The sequence below is a fragment of the Mytilus californianus genome, unplaced genomic scaffold (assembly GCF_021869535.1).
Source record: "Mytilus californianus isolate M0D057914Y unplaced genomic scaffold, xbMytCali1.0.p SCAF_6, whole genome shotgun sequence".
In the NCBI taxonomy this organism is placed as follows: domain Eukaryota; kingdom Metazoa; phylum Mollusca; class Bivalvia; order Mytilida; family Mytilidae; genus Mytilus; species Mytilus californianus.
Window position 1 is genome coordinate 82,574,366 of NW_026262712.1, and position 16,616 is coordinate 82,590,981.

Below are 16,616 nucleotides of genomic sequence, written 5' to 3' on the forward strand. Positions count from 1 at the left end.
ATGGGCTGGTAAAAACAGGATACATTGTATGTAAACATGGCAAAGATGGATATACGTGTATGTTTTACCATGGAAGGTGGGGATCAGCTTGCTTGTAGAAAAGTTGACCCTAAGCTTTGATAATATGATTTATATACTGATCTTTATAGCTTGTAATTTATATTCCTATAAGATAACATGATTTTTGTTCTTTTGAATTTAAAGTTTGCAAGTGGGAGTGCGACAAGGTTAGATCTTGTGTTTAAATTGACCTGAATTTGTCAAGATCTGTCACCATAATAAAATTGTATCAGATTTTAGTGTCATTAAAATGCACAATGTTAGAATACAACTTACAAGGCCATGAAAATTAGTTCATCAATGTAGAAAAGACATGTAAAGAATCTTGATGATTTGATTGTGAACAAAGGTGGACATTGTTGTACTGTAAATAGATACTTTATTATACAAATATAGATTGAAATCCTTGACACTGCTCAGTATACATACATTTAATGTATTACAAAATGTATATAGTATACATTTTGTAAAAATAAGAAGATGTGGTATGATTGCCAATGAGAAAATTCTCCACCAGAGACCAAATGACATAGCAGTTAACAACTATAGGTCACCATGTAGCCTTCAACAATGACCAATACCATAGAGTGTTTATATGTATGGACTGGTAATTTCTTGGTTGTTTTAAATTATGCATTATTTACATTTTTTTCATTGCTGTATATGGTCTAGTGCTCATTGTACTAGCATAAATTGTAAGATCACATCTACCTGGTCTTGTCATTCTCTTCTTGTCCTATTTTAGTAATACCTAGGCATATTGAACCTCAATCTAAAAGTCTTATAAGTCAGTTTTCTATGGTCCAAAGAATGACCTTTATATTACAGTTTCACAGTATATATTCTGACTCGGTATTTAAAATGGTAATTAATAGTATATGAGGAGACATTTCAAATTCACTTTCTTGAGATCATGTAAAAAAGTTGCCTCATAAATTGTTGAGAATACAGGATACTTTCCAACTTGGCACTGATATCATTTAAAAGTCCTCTCACTTCCATTATTTCACAAAACTTGTGAAAAATTTTCATGATTACATATTCACACTTGTGCATTACAGAATTGCTATTATTATCCATTTGATAGAAACCAATATTGAAACTGGAAGGTTATTATAATTGTTTATTTATGTTTGAGTGAATTTTTATCAGGAAGCTAGATTTACTGCTAGAATGATGCAAGTTCATAAATGATATTTCATCATTAAAATACCCCTTTATTTTTGGCAATTGCTGTTTTGTACAGAACATCTATGTTAATAGCACATTCTCTGGTTTGTATATATATATATATATATATATATGTGTCAAAAATTTTTTTTTTAGGCCCAGAAGCCATGGGAAAAGAAATACACAAAAGTAATGTCAAATAGAAAAGATTACCACAATGCCTGTAAAGCAGAGAAAAGTACAGCTAACCAAGTCAATAATATGAGAAGTGATGACTCAGTAGCTTTAGATACTGTAAGTACAATGTATGGGTGACTGACATGTGTAAAATAACGTGAAGGAACTCCATGATTTCAATCTTTGGTTTTAATGGATAGTGAAGTCTCCATACAGAGATGGGTCATGTTGCAACTATGTTGAGGGACAGAAACATTTTATTGATGCCAATTGTGCAACCATTTGTTAAAATTTTTCCTGTGATCAGATTTAGTATTTTCTCATTGTCAAAAAACTAGTAATATAGTCATCTGATGATAGCAAGTTACCCAAATTTGTCGCGAAGATTAATTAAATTTGTTAACAACAATATGATCATACATGTTTGTAGAAAATAAATAATATGAGGCAGGTGTTACCTTTGAAAGAGGATACAGTCCATAGAAGTAGAAATATCTATTTAAATACTGATTTTTGCAAAATTAAAACTACATTTAAATGATTTTGAATCTTATTACTAAGGGCATCAATTATATTTTACAAATTAAACGTTTATACAAAAAATCATTATCATTTAAAAACTATCAGTAACTTTTGAGATACTATATATTAATTTTGTTTTTAAATAGTAAATATCTTAGTTAGAAAGCTGCTTTATAAAGGCATAGCCAAGAAATCCTCTAAAGTTTCTTTAAAAACTAAAAAGAAGTACAGACAGTTGTCACCAGATGATTTTGTGTACTGTAATGTCATAGTTTGTATGGTGTGAAATGTTTGTGGTTTTCATGAGTATCGGTACATACCACAAGTAGGTGAAGTGCACCATAAGTGCAGGTCAGAAAGTGTAAATATTTGATGTTTGTAAGTACAAAATTGTAATTTATTGACATTATGTAATAATTATCTTTCAGAATTATCAGGAACATTTTTTAGTCGAAATCTCTGATAGTTAACAGGTTCTAGTATAATTAATGATTGAATACCATGTGTCTAATTCTTAATGAATGCATTTAGAATTTAAATGAACATATGTTTTCTTTTTCTTTAATATAAAAAAATTTGTCTGTTTACCGTATATGTATCACCTAATGGTTGCAGCAACTTATTTATTTCTTAAATGTGGATTGTCAATGGAGTGAAGCTAATTCTGGAAAAGGGTTCCTTATTTTGTTCCTAACCTTACATTATGATTGTCTGAATGAATCAGTGTAAATAACTCTATTAAGCCAATGTTTAAAAAGTGATAAGTATGAGATTCTTTCTTTTAGGAAAATAAAAGTCATAAAAAATGTTTCACAAGTGAAAATCATTTTGGTCTTGAGTGAACCTGAAAATTTATGTCCTGCACACTTTAATTTTTACTTAATTAGACTTATCACCAGGTTTGTACTAACATGAGCAACACGACAGTTGCCACATGTGGATCAGGATCTGCTTACCTTTCCGGAGCACCTGAGATCACCCCCAGTTTTTGTGTTTTTTTTCCTTTTGTTTGTCTGTTTGTTTGACTATTGATCTTTTTTCTTTTTTAGCCATACCATTGTCAGTTTATTTTCGACTTTTGAGTTTGAATGTCCCTTTAATATCTGTTGCCTCTCTTTTATCATACCTTTATATGGTCTGGCCTGAAACAAGCTGAGACATTCATGACATGTATTCTCATCCAACAACAGCCTGAACTAATGATATGTAGGCTAATATTTCGGAAGGTATGAAAGCTAGGCGATCCATACTTTCTATTCAGATCTGGCATATGTAGTTTGAACAAACCTAATTTTCATGGTACAATGACTTAAATAAATGTTAACTAGGTATCCAAGTTAGGCAAGTTAGGTCAGTTTCTAATATCCTTTGAGTGATTGGTAAATGTAGTATGGAAAATTTGTAAGGTTTACATATACATGTCCATCTAAGAGGAGTCACATGACCTTACCTTGCATGTATTTATAGGTCAAGGAATGACATTAATTCTGCTCAGGTTATTTACTGTGAGTAATAGGTTTAAACTTCATTCTGTTTGTAGAATAATTTAAGGTGTTCATGTCCATCTGACAGTGTTCGCCCGTTCTTGACCTTATTTTCATGGTTGATTGATTCCCAGTTCTAAAAGCTTTATCTATTGGAATAGTATCTATTTAGTCTGCTGTAAGGTTAATACACATGGTGTATAAATCCTGCATGTTTTTCTTATTAGTTTCTCATAATCAGTCAACCAGTTATGGTAGATTAACTGTATATCACCATCTTGGATTGGATAAATAGCAGTTCACAATTGGTCTAGTTCTTTACTTAAATCTGCAAATTTTGAGACAGATTGGCAATTAATGGGTTAGACTGTTTATCGGAATAAAGAAAAATAAGTGATTTATTGCATTATTCATACTGATTTATCAAATTCAAAATATTTAAGGGGAGATAACCCAAATAGTAAAATTTTTATCAAAGAATGATAGAGAAATTTTCAATTTTTACTTGTAGCAAGAAAACAAGGTCGGTGACACCATTTTTTCTTTTTATTATCTTAAAGCATATTTGAATACCTATCTTTTCATATTTTATTTCATAATTCTATCTAATGGATTTCTTTTTATTCGTAAAAAAAGTTTTTTTCATGAATAATGTATGCAAATTTAGGCAATTTTGCATGACTTGTAGCTTGAAAAATAGCATTTTTGAAAAATGCATGGAAAAATCTGCATTCTGGCAAAGTATTAGAAAATGCTATCTGAGGAAATATATACCAATGATCAGCCTTAAGACATTTTCATGTTTTCACTCTTATTGATCATCTCAGAGCATGAAATCTGTTTTGTTTCCAGCTCAGTTATGACATCCTTAAGTAATTAGTATGAATAATTAGGTAAATTCCTTTAGTAATTAGTTTGAATAATTAGGTAATTTGCATTTTCATTAGGGTGACACTGAATGTTGTTGTAGCCAGCAGGTAATACATAATATATAAACAGTAGATGTGACAAGCCTTAACAAAGTTTTGTTTTTGTTTTCCTTGGAAATTAACATTTTTTTCTGAATTTTCAGTAGACCTGGTAAAGTTTTAAAATAGGATGGCTAACACGAGCAATGGGTCCTGATACTTCTTGTCTATTTTTAATGGGAAATTTTCTTTTCCATGAATGGATGTTTAAATTTTTTCCCTTCGGCAGGTAGATAATAGATTTAACAAAGGAATTGGAATTTTTAGGTTTGGGATAAAGTGAATTATACAAGATTGAAGGCTATGATTAAATGTGAGAAATTTTATTAGCATTCAATCTAAGATAATGTAGTAAATAAGTTATTATTTCAATGCTAATTCATGATGGACCTCTTGCACCTGTACCACAAATATTCAAAAAATAAAAGTGTGTTTTCTCTTAGAGATTTTTTGAAAAGTAGAAATAACACATGTTTGCTCTGACAAATGAAAGAAAACTATTTTCAATGGACAATGTACATCAGTGATACAAATAACATCTGAAATTATAAAAAGAACTAAATACAAAATTGGTTTATGCAAATTCATAAACTTGAGGTCTTCTCATCTTATGCATTTTTATGTCATTGTGCATGTGTGGGTAAACTATTAAAAGAAGAGAGTTAGAGCATAATTACTTAAAGAAGGACAAAATTAGTGAAAACATGATGATATGTTGAGTTTTGCCTCGCCTGCAATGAAAATCGCAGACATAGGTGTTGCTTTTCCTGCAGCGTCAACAATAGGAAATACTTGTGAAATATCAATGATATTTTCTATAAAGTTGCATTAATATCAGTACATATCAGTTTGATGACTATTTCGAGGCCCTGTCCCCTAGGTCATGGTCCAGTGACTTTGAATTAATCAACTTGATAGGAACTATGTGATTGCTCAATGATATTTTCTATTGAGTTGCATTACTTTCAGTACTTCTCAGTTTGTTGACCATTTGGAGTTCCTGCCTCTAGTTCATGGTCCAGCAACTTTGAATTAATTAGCAATTTTTCAAATGTTGTTATTATAAAGTTGCTAATAAAAGTGGTTTGTTCTTAATAAAGGGATGCAGAATTATATACAGAGTAAGTAAGACAGTTTAGTGTTGATTTATTGCTTTCGTTCAGTTTTTGTCTCGCCCACAAGGAAGGTGAGTTATAGGTGTTGCTTTTCCGGAACTAATTAGCAATGCTGCTGACGATCAGATTTTATTTGTCTGAATTTTCTGCAGACAGGCAAGACATATCTCTGTGTCAACAGTTTTTTTAAGTTTAGATAAAAGTTAAAAATCATGGTCATTGATTGATGATTGGGTTGTAATCAGATTCTGTACTAAAGTATAAAGTTTGTGCTGATGACAGTTTGTTTGTTGTTGGAGAAGCCAGATTTATTCTTACATACTGCTAAGAAAAATCAATGATTTTCATTGAGGAATTGGTTGACAGATGAAAAATTGTTCAGGTCATGCAGTATTAAGAGTTCATGAACCACTACAGCCAAGGTTTTCAAAGTCATTTGATATTAATATTAATCTTTGAAACCTTATCAGACATAAGTAAGGTGTGGTCATATCCACAAATGCCATTATTTTGTGGACAGATAAAGTATCTGAACTATGTGTATTATATTGGGAAGGTGTAATTTATCACAATAAATATTGAACTACCTTTAAATTTTTACCTGTAGTAAATAACTTAGGCTTTATATTTTCTGCTTCACCTATTTTAAACATCTATTGTGAAATTTTATAGCCTGTAAAAGAAACTCAATCTTTCTTGTTGGTATTAAAATGTATCAATTACAATTGTGATAGATACTCATTTGCATAAGACAAAATGATGCAGAATAATAAGTAATATGCGTTTAAAATAGGTAAACAGTGCAGCATTTGCTTTAGTGACACCCCTAAAATCTTCTGATACCAGAAACAAATTCAATTACTGTTTCAAATTTGTAGTTTTCTTGGATATTTCAGATTTCACCTTGCTGTATTAGCACTGATGTTTAGAAAATGTATCATTCAACTCAAGAAATCAGTCAGTCAAATGTATATGTTAGTCAAAGAATTCCAGTTTTATTTAAAAAAATGTTTTAGACTGTAAATGTCAAGTTCATTTAGCAAAAATATTTTTGCAAAATTGGCAATGAGTTTAAACTTGTATTCATTGGGAATCTGTGTCGTGTCATCTGAAAACTGGTAAAAGACATCTGATTAATGACTGATTATTTGTAATCTGTGAATTGTGGTTTTGTTTTCTTGGCCATATCAAAGTTATATGTAGTCTTTATGAAACCTTAGCTTGATGTTCAGGAATTGATGATATAAAGTTTGACAAAGCCATGATATCTTTAATGGAAAACATCATAGTTATAACAGTTGAGATAAAAACTTTTTCTTTAGTTTATATTTCTGCTGAAATTCACAGAAAAGATATGGACCGATGACCATCAACAGTTTGTGCTCTTAATTTAAAGAGTTTTTCTGTTAACCAGGTTTTTGTAATGTTGACCAAAATCTTGCCTTGTTAATCTTGTAGTTAGACATGTGGGTTTAACATCTTCTCAATACTTATTTTAAATGGTAATTAACTCTTGATAGAAACTCAAATATGGAAGATAAACATCTATATTGTATTACAGTGTGAATTGACCTTAGTACAACCATTTAATTTTGAACTGGTCTGCTTTACAGTTTAATGTCAGGTGACTGATCACACATTCTCAAGTCATTCAGTTGGGGGTCTACAATTGAAAATGAAATGATACCTTCTTGTCTATTTGTCAAATAAGAATTTTTATGGGTGGGTAGAGTGTAAAGTGTCCTAAGGCATTTTTAAATTATTTTTTTGGTGTGAAGAATGAAAATCTAATTTAAAATAGTTAATCAAGTATTGAGTGTCACACTGCCTGACAAATGTCTCATGTTACATATACTTAACATTAGTGATGGTCAGAAAATTACCATATATAATTAGGATTTGACAAAATGACCATGAGAAAACTTGTTTGCCGGTACACACTTGAATGGACAGCCATTCAGGTATACTATTTACCTTTAGGATAGACAGGTGAAATATTCAGGTAGATGGATATGAAATATAAACAATCCATATGATATCATATTCCTATGTAATTGTGGATATGTATTCATTTACTGAAATTTAACACAAAAAAGTTTTGATGTTTGCACTGATATGTTTTAAAATTTTAATGGATTTTTTTGTTTTGTTTCTTGTATGAAAATTTTGAATGTGTACATGTCCAAAACATATATACACCACTACAATATACTTTGAGTGTAAGAAGCAGACAAAAGATGTCAACCTTAATTTACGAGGTTGTCAATATTTGATTGCTGAGATTTCATACCAGATATATAAATATATTAGATGTGAAAATTTTATAATGGAAAATTTTATAGGTATCCCTTAGTATCAAATTTTAACTTGCACTGAATTGTAAACTTCACCTTTAAGAGATATAGGCATTCATTTTCTTTACAGTTGCTGTTTCATTTACATTATGTATATGAATACAAATGGAAATTGTATCTCAATTTTAGTTACAATGTCTAAATTACAGTTTAACCTGTGAGAACAACTGAATTTCTCACATTCTTTCATATTGACTGGAGTTGAAATATAACTTGCTTATCCCTGTTACCCTACTTTCAATCATGTATTTAAAATGATAACATTTTTCACATCATTTGGTAAACACAGTGTTGCCACTTTCTAAACTTACTTATGATATCGATTGACAGTTTCGATCAACATTGTGCATATGCCATGCACAAGGAGTAATCTGTTGATATATTTATTTTATCCTGAAAACTAGATAGGGAGGCACTTTGAATAATAGCAGAGATTGTACATGTAATATGAATGCATATGAAATGCTTTAATACCTTATATGTGTGTTTACTCCCATTTTATGCCTTATTTTTATACCTTATAAAAGGAGATATTATCAAATGCAGTAATTCACATGTGACAGCAAACCAACGTTACAACACAATACAACAAAAAGTACATCTTACGGTCAAAATATATTCATTATAGTCCATATGGTTATAGGAACATTTGTAATATTTGATTAAGAGAAATGTTTGACAGTTGCATCCTTGACACATTCCTCTCTTCTTGCCCAATACCTGCAAATCAAACAAGTATACATTTTAGTTCACATGTATATAGGTCATGTATTCATTCAGAGCTATGCTATTTTATATCCTGCCTAAGGTCGGTGGTTCTTTCTGTGCACTCTGGCTTTATCCACCTCTAAAAACTTACCACCGTGATATAGTCAAGAGTGCTGAAAGTGGCCTTAAACACTGACAATTAATCAATTTCATTTTTTAGTATGTGTAATTTACAAAGTCATAGGCAGAATTTTTTGTTAATCATCGCAAAGTAAGAAGTCAGAACTGCGAATACAAAATGAATGAATAAATCTCTCTTGAGTCTTGGTATTGATTTGACATAAGTAAGAAGCTGGGAGTTAGTTTGGCATTATAACATAGTATTGATAAAGTATCTTTCAAGTATGTTGACAACTAAGTCTCTATCTTTCAATTTATCTTGTAAATAGTTTTATCTGTTTGGTATGTCTATACCTAATTGATCTTTCATATAGAAAGGTGTCATCCCCTAGATTGATGAAACAATTCTAATAATCGACAGACAGCTGAATGGAGATTTTAAGGAAATGATCTATCTTATGTAAATAGGATTTAAGTTTGTTTTATGTACTGTAGGTGTATCAACTTTAGAATTTGTTATCAATTTTTTCCTAAAGAAATTTGTCTTGCAGTGATTTGTTCTGAAAAAAGCTCTACTATCATGACTATCCACTAATGCCAATGTGCACTGTTGTCATCATTTGCATCTGTCATCATCCAAACATTTGAAAAAACAATCTTCTTACCACTGAAGCAGCTAGACCAATTCAAGCCAAAGTTAACAGGACACAATGATTTGAAAAAGTCTTATTAAAGTTTTGACTTGTATCACATTTACAGTTCACAGTTGTTTTCCAGTAAAAAATTTAACAAAACCATTTCTTACAGAAAGCTTAATTTATCAGAATAGAAAAATGTGGTATGATTGTCAATGAGACAACTCTCCACCAGAGAACAAATGATGTAGAAGTTAACAACTATATGTCACTGTACGGCACCATAAGTCTTTTTAAAAAAAAAAACAAGAGTTGTCCTGATAGTATTTAAATCTTTTTTGTCAGACCTGTTATTAGTGATGTCCATCTTTTTTTTTACAGAAAAAGAAAATGGAGGAAAGATTACAGAAGTGTCAGCAGGAAGTCGCAGGATTAAAAGACAAGTATGAGGCATCGCTGAATGACATAAACAACTATAATGCCAAGTATATAGAAGATATGACAGAGGTAGGAAACATTTTATTCGAGATGGTTGTTATTACAACCACCTTTTGAATAACAAGGCTGCCAGTACTATAAACAAAATATACATACAAATAATCATAACATTGCTTCCTCTCAGATTTGTTTTAGATGATCTCCAGTCAATTGACCGAGGCTATTAAAAATTAAAAAAATAAAGGAAAAAGTCCTTTTTCTGATATTATAGTTGTTCAGCTGGTTTTGATTACAATTTGATGTTTGCAAATTGAATACACCTCAACTTATTTAAAACAGTCTGAGAAAAAACAGTCACTTAGACAACTTCCTGTTTTGGTCAAGTGTTGTAAAAGCAAAGGTCATCAGTAATAAGCTGTGGGAAAAAAAAGTTCAGAAAGTCAACATTTTGAAAATTTTAATAGATTATGATCCAATTTTTTGAAAGACAAATTAATGTCATAAAAATGCTGTGTTTGAAGTGTTTACGATTGTTTAAACATTTCTCTTTTATAAAAGTTTTATGCACAGTACATAGACCTTATCACTATTTGGAAATCTGCGCCGCTTGAACTATTGATGTCATGCAACAATCACGTTTCCGTTGTGGCGTCAAATACTTTCTATTGTGACATCAAAATTTACGGGAACCTTTGTGATGCCCAGCAATGGCGGACAAATAGGGATAAGGTGTATTGTTTAAACAGGGCCCCAGTTAGCTTCAACTGATTTGTGACGTCATGAAAAAGTTGTGTAACGACAAAACTTATCTGGATTGGAATAAATAGCTATAAGGTGTATTAACTGTTGACCCATGTGCAGAAACAGTTAAAGAATATTTGCATCCATTAAATAAAAAAAAAATAATGCCTGCTTCAAATACAATAATCGTGATAATTGAATTATTTTATCTGAATTCCAATGCAACTGAAATGAAACACATAAACTATACATTTTGAAATCATTTTCATGACTTTGGTGCTTGTGTTTCATGTACAGTTTCAAACTATCAATCATGGAATTGAACTGCTGAAATTTGTGACATTATCTAACCAAAATGAATGTTGCAGTGTTGCATCAGAAAAGGAATTATACGTTTCTGAAATGAAATGAATTAATTGTTTGTAACTTGCAGTTTCTGAAAATACCAGGTTGGCATGAATTTGATGTCTTTGACACTTCCAATGGCTTTCACTGATATGGTCCTATGATTATTACTCAACTTCAGTTTGATAATGAGATTGAAAGTCCAACAAATCATAACATCATGCTGTATACATCAGAAAAATATATTATGAATGAATCTGTATGTGTATTTAGTTTGAAGTGTATACTCTACATCAGACTTTGCCAAAATCATTTGACTTTATAACTTGACCTGTTGGTTCTGACTGCCAAAATTTCATCAGGTCTGCCATTTTAATATTTTGCACTCCAACTGTTATTTTACTGACAAAAAGGGTTATTCATTAACTTACAAAAGGCAAACAGCGACATAATACCAGGCCCACACTTGGTGAAACCACAAAAATAATCTCCATATTTCAACCTTGGAAGTGGATATCCAACTATTTTGTCTCAGCTTTGACAGAATAGTATATTTAATCTTAACCCAGCAACACTATAATTTTTAAAAGCACACATATTTGTCTAACAAAAAAAAGCTTTTTCTTTTGTATTTTCGTTTCATTTTCTCATTTTCAAATTTCAAACATATTTTATTACAAATTCAAAAATGAAGGACCATCACATTTTTTGTAGGACCTGCAATAGGTTGCACTCAGACAGTCCTATGTCTGATAGATAAAAATGAAGTTTTGCAAACTGCTACATTTCGTTTTTCTTTTTCTTTGCAGATTTTCCAAAAATGTCAAGAATTTGAGAAGAAGAGAATAGAGTTTTTTAAAACAACATTTTATGATCTTCATCAGTGTTTAGACCTTTCTGTTGACCCAAGGTAAGGAAAGAAAAGGACAAGTAAAGTACAAATGTTGTTGTTATAGTTTCTTATATATGTCATTTGTTCACCATACAAACGCCATGTTTGAAAACTTTGAACAAAACAAACAGAATACAGCCATTATTTTCTGTTTTTTATGGTTTTTAGATGGACCTGTTGACTAGTTGATTAAATCAAATTACCACATATAACTTGGAATTAACAATGGTTTCAATTAACAGTAGGTAAAAAAGAAGTAGAAACTGATTAAATTTTGATTCAATAAACTTAGCACGACATATAAATTGATAAGAATGTAGTGTGGTTGTGTTTTTGTGAAAATCTATAACTATCATTTAAAAGATATTTAGACAAATGAAGTAACACATTATAAAAGCGAGAGCCAAGAAGCATTTCCCAAAAAGTTTGTAAAACCACCATTACCTGCATATTTCTAAATGACTATATTTGTCAGAAAATTGAAAACATACACCCATTCTTATTCTAAAATTTGTGTTGTCAGCTTAAGAGATACTTAATTCTACAAAATTGTATCTCAGATTTTTTCTGAGGTCCAGTTGAAATAATTAATTTAAAATATTTATATGATATATTAAGGTCTTTCTTTAGATCAAAAATGAATGCAGCCATCTTTCTGTATCAGACATGATATCAAAAATCTTGAGATATGGGTTTGAAACTTGTAACCTGAGTTTACTTATGCAAAATATAACTACTTGTTTGCTGGTAAACGTAAAGTTATAATTACAAAAATATTAAAATTCACTTCAAATACGGCACTTTTGTATAAATAGTAACAGTGTATTAAAGCAGTGGTTCATTGATTCTTAGCTAATCCGTCTACATATCGCAGCAGATGAAGGATTGTCAGTTTTCCTACCGAAGGTTGGTGGTTCTCTCCGGGCACTTTGGCTTCCTCCACCAATAAAAACTGACCGCCACGAAATAACACAATACTGCTGAAAGTGTCGTTAAGCACCAATCAATCAATCAATATCTCAGCAGATAACAAAGATACAACATTTCAAACACAAACAGTTGCATTAAAAAAATACTGTTGTACTACCTCAACTTGTAACAGTATACACTATATATTTGTACCATACTATCTATGGAAAAAGATTTAATTTTGTATTGTGTTTTCAGGTTTCCACAAATTTATACAGATCTCCACAATGTTATAGGTAAAACTGATTCAGATCAAGATTTAAGATGGTGGTCACACAATAATGGTTCAGATATGGCAATGAACTGGCCACAGTTTGAGGTAAAAACAGTTGAAATCATTTATATTCTAGCTTGGATTCTAAGTAAAAACTTATCATCCCAAGATACACTTAAGGAGTTATTAAACAATATTATTTTATGAAAAAAATGCAGTAGATATAAAAAAATCTGTTTATTTTTAACAGTAATTGTTCTGTTCAATTCATAGCATTGCCTAAGGTAAATCCTGAAAGACCTAACGTGTAAAATGTATACTATTGAACAGTTTTCTGAGAGTATAAAATCATTCTAATTATATATTTATGGATTATACCCTCGCTTTCTAGGCGGCAGTGTACACAGTATAGTGATTGGTTTTGTCCATCCTTCTGTCAGTTCATCCGTTCATCCTTCTGTCCCTCTTTTTATCAGAATTTTCTCCTAAACTGCTTGACAAAATTATTTGAAATGTTCTTAATCACATATCTATTGCACCTCCTATTTCATTTCTTTATCTGAATATATATTTTTCTGGTTTTCATTTTTAACACCCATGGGTATATAAACATTAATGAATATTTCTGTCTTGTATTTGCAGAATTATTTGAGTCAAACCAGTATACTACTAGATTTTTTTTATTAATTAAGAGTCATCATTATTTATTTGTAGGAATATTCACCAGATCTGCAATCCATTTCAAAGAAAGAAAGGAAGTCCCAATTACATACTAATGATGGTATAACGATAACAAGCATTAGACACAAGGGAGACTTTGCACCAGCTTCACCACATGCTGGAGGTTATGACCGTCAGAGTTCTACCAAAACAAATGATAGTGATAATGCCAGGTCAGTCAATTTTTATGATATTTGTACTTTAGGCAATTTATTGTAATTAGAAATATTTGATGGTATGGAAATTTTTTCTAATTATGGTCTTCTACTCATGGTGGATGATATTCCATTACAGAAATGGCTTTGTAGCATTTTTGAAAATAACCCCATTAGTTGTCTCAAAGTAGGTCAAACTTTTAGCAACTTTTAGTCACCAATAAGAAGAGTTGTAGAGTAATACATTGATTAGAAATTAGAATTATTAATTTGTAAAGTATTCTTAAAGTATCTGCCTCATAAACTGAATTTTTTATCAGGAAAAATTCCATAGGTATTATCTTACCTAGAAATCCCTCTGTGGGACCTCTAAAACCACAGCGAAGTCCATCACTCAGTAAACAGTCAGAAAATAGAACAATACCAGAGGGTGCACCAAGTCCATTGGTTGATAAAAATGAAACCAGACCAATACCAGAAGGACAGAACCGGTCTCCTCCAACACCTGCTAAGAGGACACTTATAAGGAACCAGTCCAGCAGCAGTATACAACAGAAAGTGGAATATGATGAAACATTAAATCCATTTGGTGATGATGATGAAGATGAAAATGACAAAGTGGATGATGAAAAGTAATCCACCTGACGTATGCCTACTACTGTTCTAACAGCTTTTGAATGTTCGTTTTCCTGATTTCCATTGCCTGGCATGTTGTGTTCTATGGTATCCAGATTTGCCATGTTTCAGAGCATGAAATACTAGTTGATTTTGCAACTGTTTATTATTTTTTAACAGAATGTTGCCAGCAGATTTTGAACTTCAGCAATGTTTGTACAATATTTATGTTTAAATATTTTATGCATTTTTACGTTTGTCTAAACCATTGGTTAATACGAATACTGAACTACGAACTCAGTTTTGGTGGCTCACTATTTTTCTCATTTCCTATATAAAATTGTATTTTACAAATCAAATGTACCATTATGCTTATTTAAGTTTTAATATAGAATTTATTTTGATGAACATTGTTAACTAATGGTTAAGAAGATGTATAATCAAACCTGCTATAAAGGTCACCTCTATGAAGCAAAAACTTATTTTGGCCAGTCATCTTTCCCCTCTGAAGTTATACTTTAGCTTGCAATTTGAACCTTAACTCGAAGGTCACCACTCTAATAAGGTCAGTTTTGTTTAACCACAAGGGTGACCTTTATATACAGGTTTAACTGTACTTTTATTGACTGACAACTTATATTTTCAGGCACAGATTTCATTACCTGTGCATTCAAATATATAATTAAAGATCTGTTGCAGCAGAACCCCTTATATTAGCTTTTCTTCCAAATATTTCCTTGATACTAATATAAATAGCATTGTACATGTAAATAACTAATAAAAGGAATGCATAGATTAATAACAGATAGTTTGATGTTTTAATCATATATACATTTTTATTAGAATACAAAAATGTCTGGATTCACAAAAAAAAATGTTTAAGTGATATAGTTCATGCTTTATCCATTTAATTCTAGTTTGTTTGATCCCAAATTTCACAAAAAATAAATTTCACAAAAAATAGATGTGACAAAATTAACTGGTGATGAAGTGTTAAACTGCTTCAACTATTATAACTTCATTGCATGGATCTTATAATTATCTCCTGTTCTCTTAGAAATATCTCTAATCTGGCAAGCATGTATCTGATCAAGCTCTAAAGGCTATAGTATATAAGAGACAATATTATTACAGTAAAGAATGGTCACTGATGTTAAGCACTCAACAATCAAGCAATCATAATATAGTAAAATCCTAACTTAATGTAATGCAGAGTTAGATACTGAAAATGTTATTTATACCAATGGTGTGTTGCTTTTACCAACTCCAATTGAAAAAGAGTCAGCTGTAACATATATATTTCATCATTTTGAAAAATCTTTGAATTTATAATAAGTTGTTGATCAGATAATTTCAAATGTCCTTTTAATCCAATATAACAATGCTATTTGCACTTATTAAATAAAATTGTATTATTCAATTTTATCTTCTTACAACCATTTACAACCATTTACAATTATCTACTTCCAGAAACAACCAGAGATCATCTTACCCACAGACAAGCTATGAACCAGAACCGGAACTAGATCAACCAACTGAACCAACATACAATGGTCGGACATACCAGGAGGAAGATTCAAATCCTTTTGGTAATGAGGACACATGTTCGGAAGAATCACCGAAAGAATCCCCTCGGCTAGCTGACCCTGTCCTTGTTAGAGCTGTGTTTGATTATGAAGCTGTTGAGCAAGATGAGTTCAGTTTCAAATGTGGTTAGTATTCTCAGTGTCAACAGAGTATATTGATTTATGCCATTGATTTATTTCAATTTCTGTATGCATACACCAAAGTGGTGTTCACACAGATAAGTGCCATCACAGTTACATTCAGTATATTTTGATAGTTTTATATATGGTTTTCTATTATTATATAGATGACGGTGATTTGTGTGAATTTCCCATCGTGATAAATTTTGATAATCTCACATGTGAAATAACTTGTTTATTTTAAATCTTGATACTTTTCCCACCTTTTCCTTGACTTCCAACTGAAAATTTACACCTTGATACTAATTGATTAGGTGTGTCTAATAGTCCAGATGCATTTAAAACAACTTCTTGCTTCACAATTATTTCAAAATCTGCATCATTCTTCTCCAAGTGATGATCTGCTATTTTGACAATTATATGCAATACACAAATAGTCATATGCCAAACAAGTACAGTAAAAAGACATTACATAAAGCTAATCCTACTGGCGCAAGTATCACAGAAA

The 16,616-nt window shown here is 30.9% G+C and overlaps 1 protein-coding gene across 2 annotated transcripts in view; it reads left to right on the forward strand.

Annotated features, from left to right (window-relative positions):
• The window catches only part of LOC127706414 (protein kinase C and casein kinase substrate in neurons protein 1-like), a 41,245-nt gene that overhangs the window by 19,124 nt on the left and 5,505 nt on the right, over positions 1-16,616 (forward strand). Inside the window, exons 4-10 of one of the 2 annotated variants that reach the window (XM_052211018.1) lie at positions 1,387-1,524; positions 9,695-9,820; positions 11,647-11,747; positions 12,897-13,017; positions 13,627-13,805; positions 14,108-14,419; positions 15,873-16,114. In XM_052211018.1, coding sequence (XP_052066978.1) covers positions 1,387-1,524; positions 9,695-9,820; positions 11,647-11,747; positions 12,897-13,017; positions 13,627-13,805; positions 14,108-14,419; positions 15,873-16,114 — 1,219 coding nt within the window. The remainder of the gene's footprint in view (positions 1-1,386; positions 1,525-9,694; positions 9,821-11,646; positions 11,748-12,896; positions 13,018-13,626; positions 13,806-14,107; positions 14,420-15,872; positions 16,115-16,616) is intronic. The other variant, XM_052211019.1, reaches the window with a different exon arrangement.